The sequence below is a fragment of the Rhineura floridana genome, chromosome 5 (genome assembly GCF_030035675.1).
Source record: "Rhineura floridana isolate rRhiFlo1 chromosome 5, rRhiFlo1.hap2, whole genome shotgun sequence".
Lineage (NCBI taxonomy): Eukaryota > Metazoa > Chordata > Lepidosauria > Squamata > Rhineuridae > Rhineura > Rhineura floridana.
The window spans coordinates 42,320,838-42,341,152 of NC_084484.1; the positions used below are offsets into that span (position 1 = coordinate 42,320,838).

Here is a 20,315-nt window from a genome sequence, read left to right on the forward strand (position 1 = left end):
GCATCCTGTTTATCTATATGCTTTTGATATTCTCAAAGAATTCTGATAGGTTAGCAAGACAGGATTTACCCTTGCAGAAACCATGTTGGTTCTGTTCTATATGCTTGGTAATTCTATCTTTAACAATGCTTTCCAGCAGTTTTCCCAGAACAGACATTAAGCTAACCAGTCTGTTATTTCACCTCCCCCAAAAGTGCCCCTAGGAGATTGTGTTATTTCCCCTAACCTTCTCATTAAGTAAAATGAAGATGAACTGAAGTCTGTGGTCCTATGGTTCTTTGAACATGGTTGTTGATCTCTCTTGATCCAGGCAGATTAACAGACCTTAAAAGAGGGTTAAATCTGCCAGGACCAAGGAAGATCCATAACTGAGATCTCCCACTTCAGTTGTTCATGCCTCCCTGAGGAGGGGATGCATGAGTTCGTAGCCTTCTCTTGATATATCCCTATGGGAACCATTGGGCTCCTAAATTTGGAGCTCTCTGAAGCAGGTAGGAGGGTTTTTTTTATCATATAGTGTAGTGTCCCCCAAGCTGGTCCCCTCTGGATGTATTAAAATACAATACCCATCATCCCTGACCATTGGCCATGCTAACTGAGGCTGATGGGAGTTGTAGTGGGAGTTGATGGGAGTTGTAGTGGATCTGGAGGAGACCCCCTTGGGAAAGGCTGGTATAGTGCCTAGGCTTGACAGAGGTGCCTTTATTTCAGTTATATCCTTATTCACTGCCCCAGTGAAAACAAGTATTTATTCCTTAGTCTTGGGTGTCATCTGCTTCATTAAATAGTCAGGCAGAAATTTATTATAATTTCTTACTAAATGGACCAGGAATATATATTCCTTTAAAATTCATGTCTGTGTAGTTAATGAAGCAGAAAAGAACAAAGCAAAACAAGTCCTAGAAACCAGTCCTTAGTTTTCCAAATTAATAATTTATATGTTTACAATACAAAATCAAAAAGTATTTCTAAAGAGATTTTGTAATATGAAATTGTGTGTGTGTGTGCGTGCACATAACTCACTCCGTTCATATTTAATTCTACATATTTAGGTATACTAAGGAACCACTTGTAAATTTCAAGGATGGTACCTACTATAGATCTCTCCTCCATATGGTAAACCATAGCATACAAGCAACTTTGGCTAATTTATAAGACTATATAAAGGATGGGTTTTGGCTGGCCTTAATAGCCAGTCAAAATCTTCTACTTGCTACCAATTTTGGTGCTACTCTGAGGGAGAGAATTGTTCACCATTTCTCCCCACCACCACCACATATTGCCAAGCTTCTGAGAAGCCTTGGGTTCCTTGGAAGACAGTTTGTAAAACACTGGTCTGCAACATAGTTGTCTTCTTATTATACAGCCCCGAGAGTGGCTATATACTATAGCCAGAGTGGATTTTTCACATTTCGCAATGTTAAATTGAAAATACTTTCCCCCCCCCATTCTGATGCTTCCCATAAACTCATTTCAAAACAAAACCTTACAAAACCTATAGTCCTGGACTCAGAAACGCTTGCTTAACACCCTCTAAATTTTCATGGCGAAACACAAAACAGTCAGAGAGAACAGAGAGTTCAAAGTCTAAAAAGAGAGAAAAATGTGAGAGCTCTTTTGGAATTTTTCTGTCAGAGTTCTCATTATCTGTTGAAATTCATTAAAAATCAGCCATGTTCACAGAGTACCTGTAATCCTATTACTGACCTTCATCTTCTGCAGTTAAAAAGATGCCTGGCTGATTTTTAATTAATTTAAGAAATTTTGCCTTGAACTCAATGATAGTGTCGGGCATGCTCAGAAAGTACCAACTGTCAGTGTTCCAAAAGCCAGACTCACAGCTGCTGGGCTTGGCTAATCAGGGAGCCACACCAGACCTTTATTTCACGCAAGACAGTCCTGGCTTCCCCCAGAGAATCTGGGGAAGTGTAGTTTGTGAAGGGTGCTGAAAGGAGACTCCTATTCCACCGACAGAGCTCCAGTGGCCAGAGTGGTTTAATAGTCAGCCACTCCAATTGAAAATCTGTGGGGGGAACAGGGCGTCTCCTAGCAACTCTCAGCACCCTTCACTAACTACACTTTCCAGGATTCTTTGAGAGAAGCCATGACTGTCCAAAGTGAAATAAAGGTCTGGTGTGGATGTGGCCAGGGACAGTTTTGGTTTAAATTTGGATGGGAGGCTCCATGTGCCTGCTGTAGAATAAAAAGGTGGGGGAAATGCTGAAAAGCAATGATACTGTTCACAATGTTTTCCTTTTGGAAAGGGGCTTCCCCTCTGCCCGGTGCCCGCCCACCCACCCAATCTCCTCCCCCCTCCTCCTCCCCTCTCTGCCCCTCCCCTGGGTCAGTATTGAACTATGACCTGGGAGACTAGGGTTCGAATCCCCACACAGCCATGAAGCTGACTGGGTGACCTTGGGCCAGTCACTGCATCTCATCATCATAGGAAGGCAATGGTAAACCACCTCTGAATACCATTTACCCTGAAAACCCTATTCATAGGGTTGCCATAAGTCAGGATCGACTTGAAGGCAGTCCATTTCTATTTTCAAACATGATTGCACAGAAATAAATCCCATTGAACTCAAAAAGTATGCAACTGATCAAACCCACCCTCCCTTTTCCTCCCTCCTATTCCCTCCCCCTTGTCCCTTCCCTCCCCCTTGTCCCTTCCCTCCCCCTTGTCCCTTCCCTCCCCATCCCCCTCCAACCCCTCCTTGCCCTTCCACCTCCCCTTTCTCCTCCCCATCATCAGTTTTACTTATCTTAAGCATGATTGCACAGGAGTAAATACCATTGAACTCTATAAGCATGCAAATGATCAAACCAGCCCCCCTTCCTTGCCCCCTCCAATCCGCTCCTTCCCCCTCCCCCCCATGGTCAGTTTTACCTATCCTAACCATGATTGCATAGGAGTAAATCCCATTGAACTCATAAGCATGCAGATGATCAGACCTGCCTTTCCTCTCCTTCCCCTCTCCTCTCCCTTCCTCCTCCCCTGCCCTCTTGCTTCTTCTCCCTTGCCCACTCCAGCCCTCCTTCCCTCCCCCCCATCAGTTTTACCTATCCTAAGCATGATTGCATGGGAGTAAATCCCACTGATCTCAAACATGCAAATGATTAAACCCGTCCTTTACCTCCCCTCCCCCTCCTCCCCGCTCCCCTCCCCTCCCTCTCCTCCCCTCTGCCCTTCCTCCCCTCCCTCTCCTCCCCTCTGCCCTTCCTCCCCTCCCTCTCCTCCCCTCTGCCCTTCCTCCCCTCCCTCCTCCTCCCCTCTGCCCTTCCTCCCCTCCCTCCTCCTCCCACTTCTCCTCCTCCTCCCCCCTCCCCATCCCCTGTGGTCAGTTTCACCTATCCTAAGCATGATTGCAAGGGAGTAAATCCCACTGAACTCAATAAGCATGCAAATGATCAATCCATTCTCAGCAAATTTGCACAGGATCCCATTTCTTACCTCCCGGATTAAGAAGCAGAGAGATTCACTAATAGGCAAAAAACCTTGCGGTTTAAGAACATACCTATAACCCACAGATCTTTCTATCAAACTTTACAAAGCAGGGAAATTGTGAATGCATCAGCTATAGTGAATGCATCAGGGGAGCAGGACACCTGACCTCCTCTCTGAGATATTGTACTGCCCTACACATTTGTCAAAATGCAAACACAATTTGGGTTGGTCTTTCACAGTCCAATCCACTTGCTGTGTAGCTTGGAAGAATTTGATAACATGTGCCTCTGAGCATATGGTGAGTGGTGGCAACACCTGCAATCAGTCCAAGTAATAGAAAAAAGACGTGTGCTATGCTGATCTTGTTTTAGCAGGGAGGAAGCAACATTATTAAGACAGCTGACATAGTTGAGATGGTCAAATATGTCTGATTTCCTTTGCAATTTTAGTGAAGTTTCCTATAGGAAATCATTTTCTTTTGCTTCTATTTCTGTGAATATGTGAAGTACAGCAACACTTTGCAAAATTTACACTAAAAACACTCCAAAAATAATTGTGGAATAATGGAACTGACTATTCTGCAGAATAGTCTCCAGTGGACATCCGGAGTGTCTCAGTTTGCACAAGATAAAACAGTGGGAGGTGAAATATATTCTAGCAAAATTTTAGGTGTGCTCTGTGTCTTAATTGACCCTGCCCACCTTGCATTTAATGAAGTGGTTTAAACTTAATAGGCTGAAAACATGCATCTTGGGCAGGCTAAGTTTGTTTTTTCCAACGGCTAGAGTCACTCCTGAAGTAGCAACTTATTGTGATCAGTCTGATTGTACATCAAACTGCAGTTTCAGATTCATCTGTTAATGCACCCAAAATAGAAATAGAACATAACCTCCAATTTAAAACACAAAAGGCTGTCTTCACCATCATATGACACTGACCAATGAAAAGGCTTTGAAATTAATAAAAATAAATTTGACACAGGTTTCTACGTTCTTAAAGTGCAAGGTTTTTTGCCTATTAGTGATTTTACTCCTTTTGAATTTGCTGTATGTTTGTGCCTCTGAAATGATATACCAGCATGGGTGGTATTTGTACTTTAGTGGTAGAATCTGTATCTTAGGTCAGTGTTGCATTATTTTTCTGGTGTATTTTGGCATGCATGAATCACATAAAATCGTAGAAACACAGATTTCTTTTCTCCTAACCCCCGCTTCTGATCCCTGGTGATCTGACTCTGTTTTAAATGAACGGAATTAGCAGGGCCTATTATTACTGTATGTTTGTTCATCCAGAAAGGTACATTCTTGTTCCTCCTTCCTAAGACCCATTGAAGATAGTGGGACATAATTCTGAATAAACATACAGAGGATTGTAAAATACTAGGTGGGTCAAACACCATTTTAAAGTTAAAAAAAATGTTATGAGGACAAATATTATGTACATCCCGTTCGTGCTCTAGAATAAAAGAGTACAGAACTACAAAATGACACAAATGCAAAGATCCTGTGAACCTTAATGTCTTTGAATAGTTTTAAGTGGCCTCATGTTTTCTTTCTCTCTCTTCCTCCCTCTATCAGAAATAGAAACTTGTTTCTCCAAACATGGATGAAGTGGAGCAGAGGCCAACAGCAGGATCCCGGCTAGGAGTTCAGGAGAATGCTGGGATCAGTACTTTGGAACATGGACAAAAAATGCCCACAACACCAACAGGAAAACTTATTTCTATCAAAATCCAGATGCTGGATGATACCCAGGAAACATTTGAAGTTCTGGTAAGATGATCATTTAGAGTCTGTGGTTTATTGCTTGCTGGCTACAATTTTATATAACATAATATTTTATATTTTGTGTTTAATGTACACATTGGTTGAAATTGCAATGAGAATAAGTTATCTGTTTTTCTCATTTAAAACTCTAAATTTTTTAAAGTTGCTATTATATTGCACTGTATTCCATTTTAGAACCCAACTCTTGAATCACAGTCAAGCCAAAATACTAGGTTGCAAATGAATTATATAATCTTAAACCAAAGTTTTATTTTTTACAATTTTGGAATGGAATCCCCATTCTTTTTAATACAACAGTAGTGTGCTCATAAATGACTCTATTAACATTTGTTTTCATTGCCTCAACAAAGGTGGTTACATAACGCTTCAGCCATTTGAAGGCCACTTCTTTCAATATACTTTGTGTTTAGATACAGATACAAAATACACACATTGTGAATTAGTTGTGAATGAAACACGTTGATCTGGAAAGGACTGACCTACTTCCTTGCCATTTGTTGAAATAAGTGGTGATTTTAACTCGTGTGTGACCCTTTGAAATAAAAGCATCAAGTATTGTGCCTTTATTACATTAATACAGTAGGGGCCTGCTTTTCGGCGTTATGCTAATACGGTGGTGCCAGCGGGGCGATCAGCTGTAGCATGGGGAGCTCCAGCTGCCGCGCTCCAGCTGACAGCGATCAGCTGTAGTGCACAAGCTCCCCATGCTACAGCTGTTCGTGTGCTACAGCTGATCGCTCTCAACTGGAGCACGGCGGCTGGAGCTCCCTGCGCTACAGCTGATCACTGTCAGTTGGAGCGTGGTGGCTGGAGCTCCCCATGCTATAGCTGATCGTGTAGCACAGCGGCTGGAATACAGTAGGGCCCCACTTTTGGGCAGTTTTTGCTTTTCGGCGGGGGCCTGGAACGTAACCTGCTGTATGAGTGCCCCACTGTATATATGGAGTAATCTATAAAATTATTCTAAGCACAGTTCTGAATAACTTTAACAAGTATAGAATCCATCAAAATTCATAGGGTGGAGCTGACTGATGTAGCAGGGGACTTTATTGTTCCTTTGCTGTTCTTTCTCCCCCCACCTGATAATGTCCTGGTGAAACGGGAAAGGAGGAAATGTTACCCCCTGTAGTCACTTTGGAGGTGAAGGAGGCTCAACCTCCCTTCCTCCCAAGGCAACTGTTGGCAGGATTGGGAAAGAGGTGCAGTTCCTTGAGATGGCTAAGCTGTGCTCAGCCAACACAACTGATCAACTCCCCATCCCTCTCTAGAACGAGTCCTTCACACTCCCCTGTGCAGCTAGGGATGTTCCTGGCAATACAGGAAATGCTTATGATTAGAACTGGTTCTGGGGAGTTTTGGTTCACCACAACATTCAGGTAGTTTGATCGTGCTCCTCCATATTTTCCAACCCTTCCCTCTCCACATCTGGGGCCCAGTGTTATTTAGATAGGGTAAATGATGGAACAACATGGCTGCAAGTTTGGTCTCCTTTATATGCATAAAAGGTGAATGCTTTATAGTAATAAATTGATATACCATTCCTTAAATATCTGGGTTTGGGTTTGAAAAGGTGTCAGAGTGATTTTTTAAACTGTGTACTGTTTTTGTGGGTTAGCATTGTTCTAAATGTCTGAAATGTTAAGAAGTGAATTCTTTGACTCTTTTCATTGCTGGTTTACGATGTGGCCTTAGGGCAGTTGATTAGTGTTATAGAATTGACTTTCCATCTGTTTCAAGCAGGAATTTGCTTTGTATTGGTCATATTAAGGCATTTCTTGTCATTTTTGACTTGGCAACCCTACAGTCCTGATACAAACCCAATCTCAGTCCTGTGCTCAACTAGCAGGAGAATCAACATCACATTAACTGTAGAAATTAAAAGCTAATATGGCAGTGCCTTCCAGGATTTCTTGAATCTGTTGCCACCCAGCAGTCATGATGCCACTTGCTGCTGATGCCTCCATATTAAGTCATGCAAGACAGTGCTGATCAATATGTGCATCAGTCAGAATGTCACTCTTCCTGATACTCACACTCATCCTTTGTAAAAGATATAAGCACATTCTGAGGGATAGATGACAGGGAAGGGTTCAGGTCCTACTGTGATATAGAGTGATTACACACAGGCAATTCTAATGCCACTGCATATAGGCACGCTTGTATTGGTGCTTTGCCTGAACTTGGGGAGATTTTTGGGGGGGGGCTTGCCTGAATTTGGGATTTGAGGGGGATATGAATAGTAAATAAATTTGTATGGGTGGGAAGCTAAGTGCATAAGGCATATAAAAGTTGTTTATTGTAACTTCTGTTGAATACTACATATGGAATTTAAGGCAGATAATGCAATTTATAAATACTCGTACTGTACGTTGCAGGGTGAGGGTAGGCATTCTTGCTCCTTAGTTATTGGCAGCCTCACATAGGAGTAAATAAAGTCTTAGTTTTAGTTGATAAAAACACATTTTTGAGCTTTTACCTGCTTTCTATTGCCTTTCATATTCTTTCAGCATCATCTGTAGTCTGGATAGTTTGTGACCACATAGCAGTTAATTATGTTATTAAATTCTTCAGTAATTTGTCAAGTGACATCAGCACTGGTTCTTGATAATTGTTACCTTCACTCTTTAGGTATGGGTCAAAGCTGTTTTCCCCTCTGCTTAGCAATTGCTATGTTACACTCTGCCACTGAATACATTGGCATCTCTATTGCTCTGTCTATGAAATTGTCACTTCCTGTTCCTTCATTTCCCATCATTTAGAATACTTCTGTGCCAGCTCTACTATTAAGCCTCAAGCTTGATATAAAACTCTTATTGTGAAGCGTGACATTGAGCTTGCAGCTATCAGTTAGAACTGAGATAGGCTGTCTGGGTTCTGAAAACCAGAACCAGTGTCAGAGGTTAGCCTTATCCAGCAGTTGCTTAGACCACAGGAGGTCCCGTTACTGCTGCCTGTTCCATTGTGGAGGCTGTTTCACTGTCTGCAATCTTACCCCTCTCTAACTTTGAGAGAGTGAACAGATAAGGCTCTAATATTTTTTATCAACATACACGAAAAGCATTTACAAAGCAAACTTACGCTGTCTACCAAAAGTAAGTTAAAATGAGTTCAGTTGGATTTACTCTGAGGTCAGTATGTATAGGATTGCAGCCTCAATTGACAAAATAAGTTGGGATAGCCAGTACTTGGAATATCTGTTACTGTTGCTCTTAGTGGTGTGTTATTTGTTCACTGTTTTTAGTATTTTGATGTTTTTGTAAGTAATACTTTAACATTGTTAAGTTATGGGGTGATTTTGTTATTAGCTGCCTTGAGCTTTTTCTAAGGAAAGGAGGAGGGGAGTACCAGTGTGTAAAATGTATAAACATTTGTCTTTTCTTGTGTGTGTGTTTTTAAAAGAAAAATGTATGTGAAGCACTATGTGTGTGTGTCAAGCTAGAGGCTCTGGCAAGACCCAAGCATCTTACTTTCTTCACCAGCGTAGTTATCCCCTCAGCAGATGATGAAGCAGGCCAGTTGGCTTCCATTAAGTTGCTGACCCTGGGCTTGCTCTTTTGTCTGAATAATCTGTTGCTCTATTGGAGATGGAGCTGCTCTCTCACTGCCTGTTCCTGCTTATTTGCTTGCCTCCAGATTGCTAGTCCTGACTATCATGCAGGGATTTGGTGCATTAACCCCCCTTTCTTTTAACTGGTGGCTTCTTCACAAACTATATTACACACCATGGATTTGCTGACAGTCATTTGACTGGAACAAGGATGGTGTTACATTACCAAAGGTCAATGCTTCCTCCCTTTATTAAGACTTTGGGGACATTAAAGGAAGTAGCAGAAGTGGTAGTTCCTCTTTTTCTGCCAGAAATCAGTGGTTTTTAATTAAATATTTTTTCCAGGGGTTTATAGCAGAGCTTAAGAGAAATGTAATTACTTCTTATTTATTCTGCTTATGGGGAAAATAAAGCATTCACTGAGCTTATAGATTATTTATATTAAATACATTGTCTGGTTGGTCTTAGTTACTCTCTTCCACATCCTTGCTCTTTTTAAGAATAGGTTTAAGATTCATGAAGCCAAGAACTTCCCTCTCCTCCCGTATATCTTCACCCTTTTGTGTGGAGCTCATGTTGGAGAGAGATTTGTTTTTTGTTTTCTTTAGCCTCCAGTATAGATATTGAACACAGATAGGTCATGGAAATATACAGTTTCTCAAGATTTTATTTTAGATTTGTGTTGGCTAAAACATTCTTTCTTATGAGGATGCTCTGCCATGTTTTCCTAGCAGCTCCTCCTCCTCTCTCTTCCTGTCCCTCATTCCTCTAAGGCTTCAGTAAAGGTTATTTCCTATGTGCCTCTATTCAGAATCAGCGTCAAAGGTTGGCTTTATCAGGCAGTTGCTGATTATGCAGGTGCAGGTACAGGTGTGCCTTCATCCATCAGTGGAAACCAAGAGTAATTCCTCCCCCAGTAATATAGATAAGTGCCTCAATTGTAAAATGAATGCCCTCCTAAGAGAAGCTCACAAGCTGCCAGCTTTAATGTCTTTTCAATGCCAGGCAAAGATTCACTCTCTATTTGCCAGGACTTTCAGGCATGTTTTTATAGCTTTATATTTCCTCTTTCAACAAGCCTTTTAAGTTGAGACCTATCCCAATCTGCATCTGTGTCAGAATTGTTTAATATGTTTTTTTAATAATGTTTTTAAACCTTTTTTAAAGTTGTTTTTTAAAATGTTTTTAATGCTGTTTTGTTAATGTATTTTGAGATCTGTTTTTATGATGTTTTAAAGTGTTTTAGTGCTTTGTTTGGTGCCCTAGGCTCCTGCTGGGAGGAAGGGCGGGATACAAATTAAATAAACAATAATAATAATAACAATTTGAGTGGTTCTTGCTGCAGTTTCTGTGATTCGGTTTTATGTTTTACTTTAATGATTTTATAGTATCTGTTTTTAAATGTACACCACCCTGAGGAGTTATCTTCCTCAAGGGCCACCCTGGAGTCCTTTGGGAGGAAGGGTGGGATATAAATTTAATAAATAGGATGGCTTATAAATGGGCTAAACAACTCCCCACAGAGCTTATTTATTTTATCATACAATTCTGTGGGCCCCCCCATTTCCAAGATTTGTAGATCAGGTTTCGGGAAAAGCTTCAGTTGAGGAATTATGCAGAAACCACAAAGCAATGTTTCAGGCTTTCTCTGTGACGTGATTTATCCTTCCCTCCAACTTTGGAAATGAACAACAGGTCATGTGTCATATATTCATCATTCTAAGGCTTTATTCTCCATGCCTGAAATTGTGTTGCTGTCACTGTCAAAACTATTCCCAGTGGAAAGTAGGGCATTTAAATATTCACTGAGTAGTCCCAACAGCTGAGCTGAGTCTTGTGAAATTAAAAAGTGCAGCAATTGCAAGTACTCTTGGATGAAACAGATTATCTTGACCCATCCCAGTCTGGGTTCAGGCCTGGTTACGGGACTGAATCGGCCTTGGTTGCCCTGATGAATGACCTTTATCAGGAGAAGGACAGGGGGAGTGCGACCCTGTTATACTTACTTGATCTCTCAGTGGCTTTTGATACCATTGACCATGGTATCCTTCTTTCAACCCCCTGGTAGTTGTGCTGTGGGGTGCCGCAGGGTACCATCTTGTCCCCCATGTTGTTTAACATCTATATGAAGCCCTTGGGAGCAGTCATCAGGAGATTTGGGGTGAGGTGTCAGCAGTATGCTGACGATACCCAGCTCTATTTCTCCGTAACATCTGGATCGGGAGAGGCTGTGCAAGCCCTGGACCGGTGCTTGGACTTGGTGGCGGGCTGGATGAGGGCCAATAAACTGAGTCTGAATCCTAGCAAGACAGAGGCGCTGTGAGTTGGTGGTTCCTGAGTTCAGATAATTGGTCAGTTGCCTGCTTTGGATGGAATTATACTCCCTCTGAAAGAGCAGGTCTGTAGTCTGGGGTGCTCCTGGATCTATCTTTGTCACTAGAGGCCCAGGTGACTTCTGTGGCTAGGAGTGCCTTTTATCAGCTTCGGCTGATAAGACAGCTGCGGCTGTTTCTGGACCGGGATAGCCTGACCACTGTTGTCCACGCACTGGTAACCCCTAGGCTGGATTACTGTAATGCGCTCTATGTGGGGCTGCCCTTGAGGTTTGTCCAGAAGCTGCAGCTAGTACAAAATGCAGCGGCGAGACTGCTCACTGGGGCAGGGTAATCGCCAACATGTCACCCTGCTCCTGAAAGAACTGCACTGGCTGCCCATTTGCTACCAGGCCAAGTTCAAGGTTCTAGTTTTGGTGTACAAAGCCCTATACAGCTCGGGACCAGACTGTCTTACCCCTTATATACCCAGCCGATCACTGCGCTCTGCAGGTGAGGGCCTCCTGCAGATACCATCTTATCAGGAGGTTCGTTCTGTACAATATAGGAAATGGACCTTTAGTCTGGCTGCACCTACCCTGTGGAATTCCCTCCCCTTAAATATTAGGCAGGCGCCATCTCTGCTATATTTTCTGCGCCTTTTGAAGACTTTCCTCTTCCAAAAAGCGTTTTAAGTTGAGACCTATCTCAGTCTGCATCTGTGTTAGAATTGCTTTTAATATGTCTTTTAATATCTTTCAACCTTTTAAAAAAGATGTTTTAAAAGTTTTTTTTAATGTTTTTAACGTTGTTTTGTTTTAATGTATTTTAAGGTGTTTTTATGATGTATTAAAGTGTTTTTAGTGTTTCTGTTTGCCGTCCTGGGCTCCTGCTGGAAGGATGGGCGGGGTATAAATAAAATAATAAATAAATAAATGGTGGTGTGTTTTTTTCTTCAGCAACTACAATAATTTTAATTCCTAACATAACACACTTGGCACTGACTCTTAAAGGACTGAAAACTTTTAGCTGATAGGTAATTATATTGTCGATATGCAGGGGCTTTGTGTCTCTGTTTTCTCCAGAATGATAAAATATGAATTTAATATTGAGCAATTTAACTGGTAGCTGCATTGGATACAGTTGAAATAGATTTATAAACAGGAATGAATTTTGAAATATTTGGTAACTGAGAAGGCTTTAAAATCTTCCCTTGCTGGTTCTCAGTATTGACCTCCCCCATTTTTCTTCTTCCCGGTCTCAAAGCAAATCTAACTTGCGATCCTAAACACATGTGGGAGAAAGCCTGATTAAACTTAGTGGGACTTCAATTTTCTGAGTAAACATGCATTGGGTTGCACTGTAATGCCTATGAGAACATAAGAGCCCTTCTAGATTCAGCCCAAAGACTCATCTTGTCCACTATCCTGTTTTCAAAGTTATATGGTCTAGCACAGCCCTTAGTGTCTGAAGTTCTTTGGGGTCATGCCAATCCTGCTTCAGACAACAAACCTCAATTTTTATTTTTCCCTTCTTTCACTGGTCTAAATTTGGAGCTGAAATGGAAATGGACTGCCTTCAAGTCAATTCTGACTTATGAGCCAAACTAGATGTAATTTTTAACATGTCATTGTGTTCTTGCTACGCTTTAAAATAGCAGCCGAGGTGGTTGGATCTGGATTGGAACCATGACACAGAGAGATTTCCCCCCAGTACTGTTTCCCCCAGCACCAAAAACAATTCCCCTCAAGATGTCACTTGTTGCAACAATACCATTTGGGGCAATGAATGTGCACACACTCAATTTTTGGTAGTAAAACAGGATGAGATAAAAGATTCAACCCTTTTTGCCTGCATGCTGCAATCCCAGTCAGGATCCCCCCACCCCCAGTAGCTTCTATTCTAAAAAGGGAAATAATTTTTTCTAAAATTTAGATCCAATCTTTCTGTATTGAAATACGTCTAAACTTCAAAACAGACTTCATAATCAGACCATATTCATTTATTTGTATAAAAATAAGATGCTTTCCTTTATTTATTGTTGATTTTGTTTCATTGTGGCTATTGCCAACAACTGTTGGCAAGCAGTTGTTGCTACTGGTATAGGCATTGTACAAGGAGCACCCTGAAAAAATAATCCATTTAAGCAGCAAAATCAATCCCTATGTAAACTCTTTTGTTTGAGAGTGAGAGAGAGAGAGAGAGAGAGAGAGAGAGACTGGTCTTATATGGGTGCATGTGGAGATATTAGGTGATAAGGATTACTTATTTTAACAGAAAAGGAAGCACTGATATTCAGAATTTGCAAAAACAATATTGCTGTTCTAAAACAAATAGCAAATGTTCAGCTGAAACATGTGCGAGTTTGCTTTTCAGTAGCCTACTACCAGATAGCAAAACCTGCACAATATGACAAGAGAAAGCAGAAGCCATATTTTTCCATTTCTTTCCTCTATTCCCTTCCTTTCAAGTGACCTGTACATGAGCCAGCTTTTTCAGTGCCTTTTCTCCAGTTGATTTTCCTGCCTGGTTTTGTTTTTCTGGATGCACATGATTCTCAGTAAATGTATTTTTAATGAGGGAAATTGGTTTATGTTAATTCTGGGTGCTATTTAGTGAAAAGCCTCATTTGACTCGTGTTTTAATGTAATTTATTTATTCCCCATCCCCCACTCACCCCATTCTTGTTCTGTCCGGACTTTGCATCTAGCCGTTAATTTGTCTAGCCTCTTCAGTCACCTCAGGTCTTAATGGCTTGCTCTCTTTATTGAATATGTGTTTGTTTTGTATACATTCTGTTAACTTTAAATCTTGCACACCTTTTCATTATTAGTGATAGCTCTTTATCTCTGCTTCTTCTTAGCTCTTCATAGTATTTTAAAATATCTACAACAGGATTGGAAAAATACTTCAGATTCCTAGATGTCCGCATCATATTTTTAGATACCAAGCCTGCATAGAGCTAAGTAAATAGTTCACATTCCTAAATGCCAGCATAATATGTGTATTTGCTCTGCCTGCACCCCCAACTCAACATGGAAGCAATTCAATAAATCAAAAGTTGTACCAGAAATTTCTGAGGCTACAATTCTTTACCCACTTACAAACAATGACCCTGTCTGGACAGGGATAGCCTGACTTCTGTTGTCTATGCCCTGGTAACCTCTAAGCTAGATTATTGCAACGTGTTATACATAGGGCTGCCTTTGAAGACAGTTTGGAACCTGCAGCTGGGTGCAGAATTCAGCAGCTGGATTGCTCACCAGGGCAAGATGATCTGAGCACATAACTCCAATTCTGGCATAACTGCACTGGCTATCAATTAGTTTCTGGGCTCAATTCAAACTGTGGTTTTGACCTATACAGCGTTATGTGGCTCAGGACCCCAATACCTCAAGGACCACCTCTCTCCCTATGTTCAGCATCTGAGGCCAAGAGAGGTCCGAAGTGTGGCAGTACGAGAGCAGGCTTTTTCAGTGGTGCCCCCCAGCTATGGAAAGCTCTCCTCAGGAGGCACACCTGGCATCATCATTATCTATTTTTAGGCACCAGGCAAAAACAGTTCTCCCAGACATTTGGCTCCTAATTTTGGAGGGCATTTGGAAGGTTCTTAATTTTGTAGCGTCTCTTAGGGGGTGGGTCGTTCCATCAGTATTATATATGTGTGTGTGTTTAACTTTTGGTTTTGCTTACGTTTTTATACTGGTTTTAACTTTTTTATTGATTGTAAGTCACCTTGGGTTCACTTTGGTGAAGAAAAGTGACTAACAAATTTAATAAATAAATAAATACCTGGGCATAAGCTACAGTGTATTCAGTGGGACTTGAATTCGAAGTAAACACGCATAAGATTGTGCTGCAAGTTCTATGCTAGACTTTAAAATTACTTCTGAGTAGAGATGCATAGAACTAAGCTGTTGAGCAAATTAAACAGAAGTTGTTTGGCTTCCTTCATCAGATCTTTTAAACATACAACTATATTTGTTAACTAAGATATTTTAATTTGAAGCCTGTTGAGGTAAGCAGGTCAACATTGCATGGTATTCCTACGTTCTTTACAGACAGGTGAGTGGTACTTGCACATTTAATTTTATATCTTGACATTATGTGGCACTCTGAAGTTCTTAGGATTCAGTCAAAGAGTCTTAATGCTGGTACCTTTTTTCTGTTGAGATCAAAGGAAAGTCCATGCAGTCTTATGCATGGCTTTCCTAGAAGTAAATGCTTGAATGGCTTCTCTGGCAGGGATCAGAGACAGTTGGCTTCATCCCAGTTGCCAAGAATAGTATTTAAATTTAGCTACTGCAGCTCAATTCATTGTTTGTGCCACTGTAGATAAGGCAGTTTGTTATGGCACGTCTGTGTCGTCTAACACCAGAACTTAATGGAAGAAGTCAGTGATGGTTTGTGTTAGTCTGGACAAAACCATAAATTGGAACTGTGTGCCTATCAAATTTAGTGGTCATTTATTACATTTTCATTATTCAGCTTATGGTGTGACAATAAATATTTAGATTTATACATTGTTTGATGTGCTTAGTTGTTTCCTTGCACACAAGGAAACTCCTGTCATTCCCAAGGACTAAAGATGATGCTGGAAAGTTGGCAAAGGGTAGCTGTTCCCATAAAACAACAATAACCTAGTTTAGGAATTGTGGCACAGCGGGAAGGATGTGAAAAGCATTTGTTGTCAGATTAGATGGCAAGACCTTTTTTTGAAGTGTTTTTTCTCTCTGTTTGTGATCTTGTTAGATTTAGTCCAAGTTAAAGAGTATCTAGTTTAGAATTGTCTGTTTTCTAATGCAAAACTGGTGATAAAGAAGTGAAAAGTATCAGGTTGCAGTTAATTGGTCAGCAGGTCCTATATGCAATTCAGCCTGTGCTTAATGTTGCCTTAATTTTGCATTGTACAGAGCTTAAAGGTGTTATGTGTTATGGCCAGAACCAATGCAATTTATAATAGGTAGCTTTATCTGCTTCTCTGAAGTACATGTCTGGGGAAAATGAGTGGCATGGTTACCATTATTCTGAACTGGATGGGTGCTGATATCTACAAGCAAGCAACAAGCCATGTGGTTTGGGCTCGTAACAGCAACCACATTGCCAGTATAATGTAAATTTATATCTTCCTGGTTATTCCATTGAATGTTGCTGCTGTATTTTCAATGTCAAGAATGAGAAAAAGATCAGGGTTTCATGACAAGAGCTTCTGTAATAAGATACATGTGGATTAATGCCAGATGTTAAACAACTTAGCATTTAGCTTTTGTACCACAGCAGATTGAATCATGCCCTTTAAGAGATGGGGGAAAGGATCAAGGGTAATCAAATCATTACGTTTTTGCTCTATGACCAAATCAATAATTGCATTTTTTCCTACTATAAAAAATGAGTAGAAAGAGAGACTGATCATGGCAAGTAGGAATATACGGAAACATACTGTTTATAAATTAAGGGCTAGGGCAGCCTTTCCCAACCTTTGGATCCCCAGATGTTGCTGGACTACAGGTCCCATAATTCCTGTCCATTGGCCATGCTGTAGGTTAAAACCAGCACCTTCAATCAAGCTCAGAAACATACAGGCAGCCAATGCAAGCAGGCCAGAGTTGGTTTTTATGTTCGAACCATCTTGTCCCTGTTACCAATCTGGCCGCTGCATTTTGCACAAGCTGCAGTCTCCGAACCATCTTCAAAGGCAGCCCCACATAGAGTGCATTGCAGTAATCTAACTGGGAGGTTACTAGAGCATGGACAACTGAAGCCAGGTTATCCCTGTCCAGATGGGGCATAGCTGGGCCACCAACTGAAATTGGTAGAAGGCACTCCGTGCCACCGAGGCTTCCTGAGCCTCAAGTGACAGATGGTTCTAGGAAAACCCCCAAGCTACGAACCTGCTCCTTCAGAGGGAGTGCAACCCCATCCAGGACAGGTTGGACATCCACCATCTGGTCAGAAGAACCACCCACTAGCAGCATCTCAGCCTTGTCTGGATTGAGCCTCAGTTTATTAGCCCTCATCCAGTCCATTGTCACAGCCAGGCACTGGTTCAGCACTTTGACAGCCTCACCTGAAGAAGATGAAAAGGAGAAATAGAGCTGCGTGTCATCAGCGTACTGATGGCAATGCACTCCAAAGCTCCAGATGACCACACCCAACAGTTTCATGTAGATGTTGAACAGCATGGGGGACAGAACTGACCCCTGTGGAACCCCATACTGGAGAGTCCAGGGTGCCGAGCAATGTTCCCCAAGCACCACCTTCTGGAGCCAACCCACCAAGTAGCGGGTCAGGGATGATGGGAGTTGAAGTCCAGCAACACATGGAAACACAAAGGTTGGGAAAGGCTGGACTAGGGTGTAGGAAAGCTGCTTGAGTGCCAGACTCTGATGAGACATAGGCTCAAATTCCCACTTAGCTATGACGTTTACTGGGTATCCCTGGGTCAGTCACTATCTCTCAGCCTAAGCTGAATCATAGGGTAGTTGTTAGAATATGGTGGAAGAGGGAGACTTATGTTTGTTGCCTTGAACTCCTTGAAGGAAAAGTGGCATATAAAGTGACCTGAAGGGAGCTGCATCAGAAATCTATAAACCTTGGTTGAAAAGTCTGTGGGAAACTCATCAATTCTAAAAGGACCTGAGAAAGGAACTTGTCAAGAAACTATGTGGGATAAAGTTTGCACCGCCCCCAAAAAACAGTTTCTGCAAAAATTCAGGAGGTAACTCTTAAAATTGGCATTGGATGCCCTTTCTCCTTTATCATGTAAACAAAATATTATCCCTTCAGTGCAGGTGGGGATGTGATGCATTAGGATCTTATAAGTATATGTGGTGGGACTGTGATCCCATTCAACCTCTTTGGGGAACTGTCTTTCAGATAATCTCAGTAATTGTGGGTCAAGCCTTATGTGATGCTGTTGTCCATGGAAAATGACAGTAACCGCAATGTGGTACACAAAGAGTTAGTGGCATTTTTGCTGTTGGTGGCCCAACTGGAAATCTCTGCTAAATGGGCAACTGGTGCTGATCAGTGGTGGTTAAATAAGATTTGGCAAATAGCTCTTTCAAAGCACCTCACATGACACAACATGATAGCCTGTGGTCAGTCAAAAAAGAAAAACTTGATGCTGTATGGTTCCCCTTCTTGTGCTGTGTAAATAACTACTCATCTTCTGTATCATTCCCAGTATCACTTATCTTGTTAATTCTAACGGAGGGGCACCCTTGTGATTCTGTGTTCATTCTCCTGTGTCTAAGACCCCTTAGCTGTCTTGATTTTGTTCGGATTTGATAGATGTTCTCCGTGTGGTTTTGCTTGTGACGCTCTGTACTCCACTATCGTTTGTTGTTCTTCGCAGTTCCTCTGGCTTGGGGGATCCCAGTGAAATTATATTATTGTTATACAAACTTTAATAAAAATATTTCAAAAAAAATTAATTAGTACTATTGTTTTCCCATTTCTTGCAATAACTTCCTTCCCCAGCCCAGCTCACAAAAGACAGAAGGTGGTTATGTGAACTATTTCCTTTTCCCCACTACCTTCATAAAGGTGTATCAAAAGTTAAAAATCGTAATAGCTAAATTAAATCTCTGTATTCAGGGCAGCATACTTCTAGTTACCTGATGCTAGGACAAACAACCTCTGGCCAGCTGTTCATTGGAAACATTTGAGGAACCATACGTTCTCTTGAGATGTTATTGGATTCCAACTCCCATCATTCCTGACCATTGGCCATGCTGCGGAAGCTGCTGGGAGGTGGAATCCAACAACATCTGAAGGGCCACAGTTTCCCATCCTTGGACTAGATAGACCTTGGTCTGTTCTGTCTGGAAATGTAGTTGATATCTGAAAATGTAATGGATATGTTCTTGAGATGTGACTTCTTGTATAATAGCTGGTGAAGCGTTGTATAATCTCTGATGTTTTCTGGGAATACCACTGAGTATAGAATTCCTCCCTCCCCAGTTGTGTATCCTGAATATTTTTTATCTGTACTACTGATTAGCAAGTATGATGTGTGACCTTGCTCTCCTTTCCTTCAGTCTAAAGTCAGAAAATTTGACATCACTTTTGCAGCAAATGGCAGATCTCCCTTTTTTCTCAACTGAGAGCTGATATGTGGTATGTTTTCCCGGGTGAATAATATAGCCTCTTTCCTGATGTCCTGTGTTTCTGGGATGATACAGTTTTCCATCCACTTCTGTATTTCTCAGGACTTCCGTTCTGAGAAGAGCCCAAAACAATGTGTGGTGACTGGGGAAAGGTTGGTTTTCTTAAAAAAAACAAAAAACAAAACAGTGACATTTACAAAATTGGTTCAGGCTGTTTAGTTGCACAGTCTTTGTTTACACTGGTCTGGGAGCTTACTTTTATGTTATATATGTCTGTACAGAACTTGTAAGTTGTGTTTATGTACTGCAATAAATAAATAAGTGCCTGCTTGTTCATTTTATTTTCATTTTGTACATTAGAGAACTACACGCTCTTGCTATATGCTGTGTTTGTGCGTGCTTTTCTTTAATGTCACTCTTGCCAGTGATAGGCAGCTTTTCTCCCATGCACCATGAGCTCGAATATTTTCTCTGAGCTTTTCAATAGTCATGCAGCAAATGGATCTATCACACATTATTGTATTATATGATAATAAATCCATATTATTTAAAAATATTAAGGAACTGGTTAGTCCATAAATACAACTGTGCTATTTAAATTGCATCTGCAAATTTTGCCCAGTGTAGTACTATGTATGTTATTTTCTGTGCGGTAACTGCACACATTGTAAACTGAGTGAGGAACATTTATACTAATCTGTATATTTACCATGTAATCCTCCTTCTGTCCAGCCAACTTTACATAGGAAATACAAAGGGGAGATTTAACAGTACATATAGCGGTAATATTTGTGGCAGAGGAGGTCTATTCAACAGTTAAAGCAAGGATAGGGCCACATTCCCTTCTGGGCAACCTTCCAGGGGCCATATGCCAGAGACAAAAGTAGGCAGAGCAACAAAGGTAAATTTTACCATTGAACAGTAGGCATGTTTCTACACACTCACAACTCCCTATCCTTTATTCAGGAAACCAAGAGGCATTATCAGAGTTCAAGGACACATTCCAACCAGGCAAAAACACTCTAGGTATAGCCTGGTGAGAGTTCCAAGGGCTCGATAGAGATGACTGGAGGGCCACATCTAACCATTGGGCATGAGTTTCCCCACTAA

The 20,315-nt window shown here is 41.3% G+C and overlaps 1 protein-coding gene across 8 annotated transcripts in view; it reads left to right on the top strand.

The window, feature by feature from the left end:
* Positions 1–20,315, top strand: part of FARP1 (FERM, ARH/RhoGEF and pleckstrin domain protein 1) — a 264,160-nt gene that overhangs the window by 25,255 nt on the left and 218,590 nt on the right. For all 8 annotated transcript variants that reach the window (XR_009762704.1, XM_061626563.1, XM_061626560.1 and 5 more), the window contains one exon: positions 5,026–5,220. Coding sequence is in view for 7 of the 8 variants with exons in the window: in XM_061626563.1 (XP_061482547.1) it covers positions 5,050–5,220 (171 nt within the window). In the remaining variant the exon portion in view is untranslated. The remainder of the gene's footprint in view (positions 1–5,025; positions 5,221–20,315) is intronic.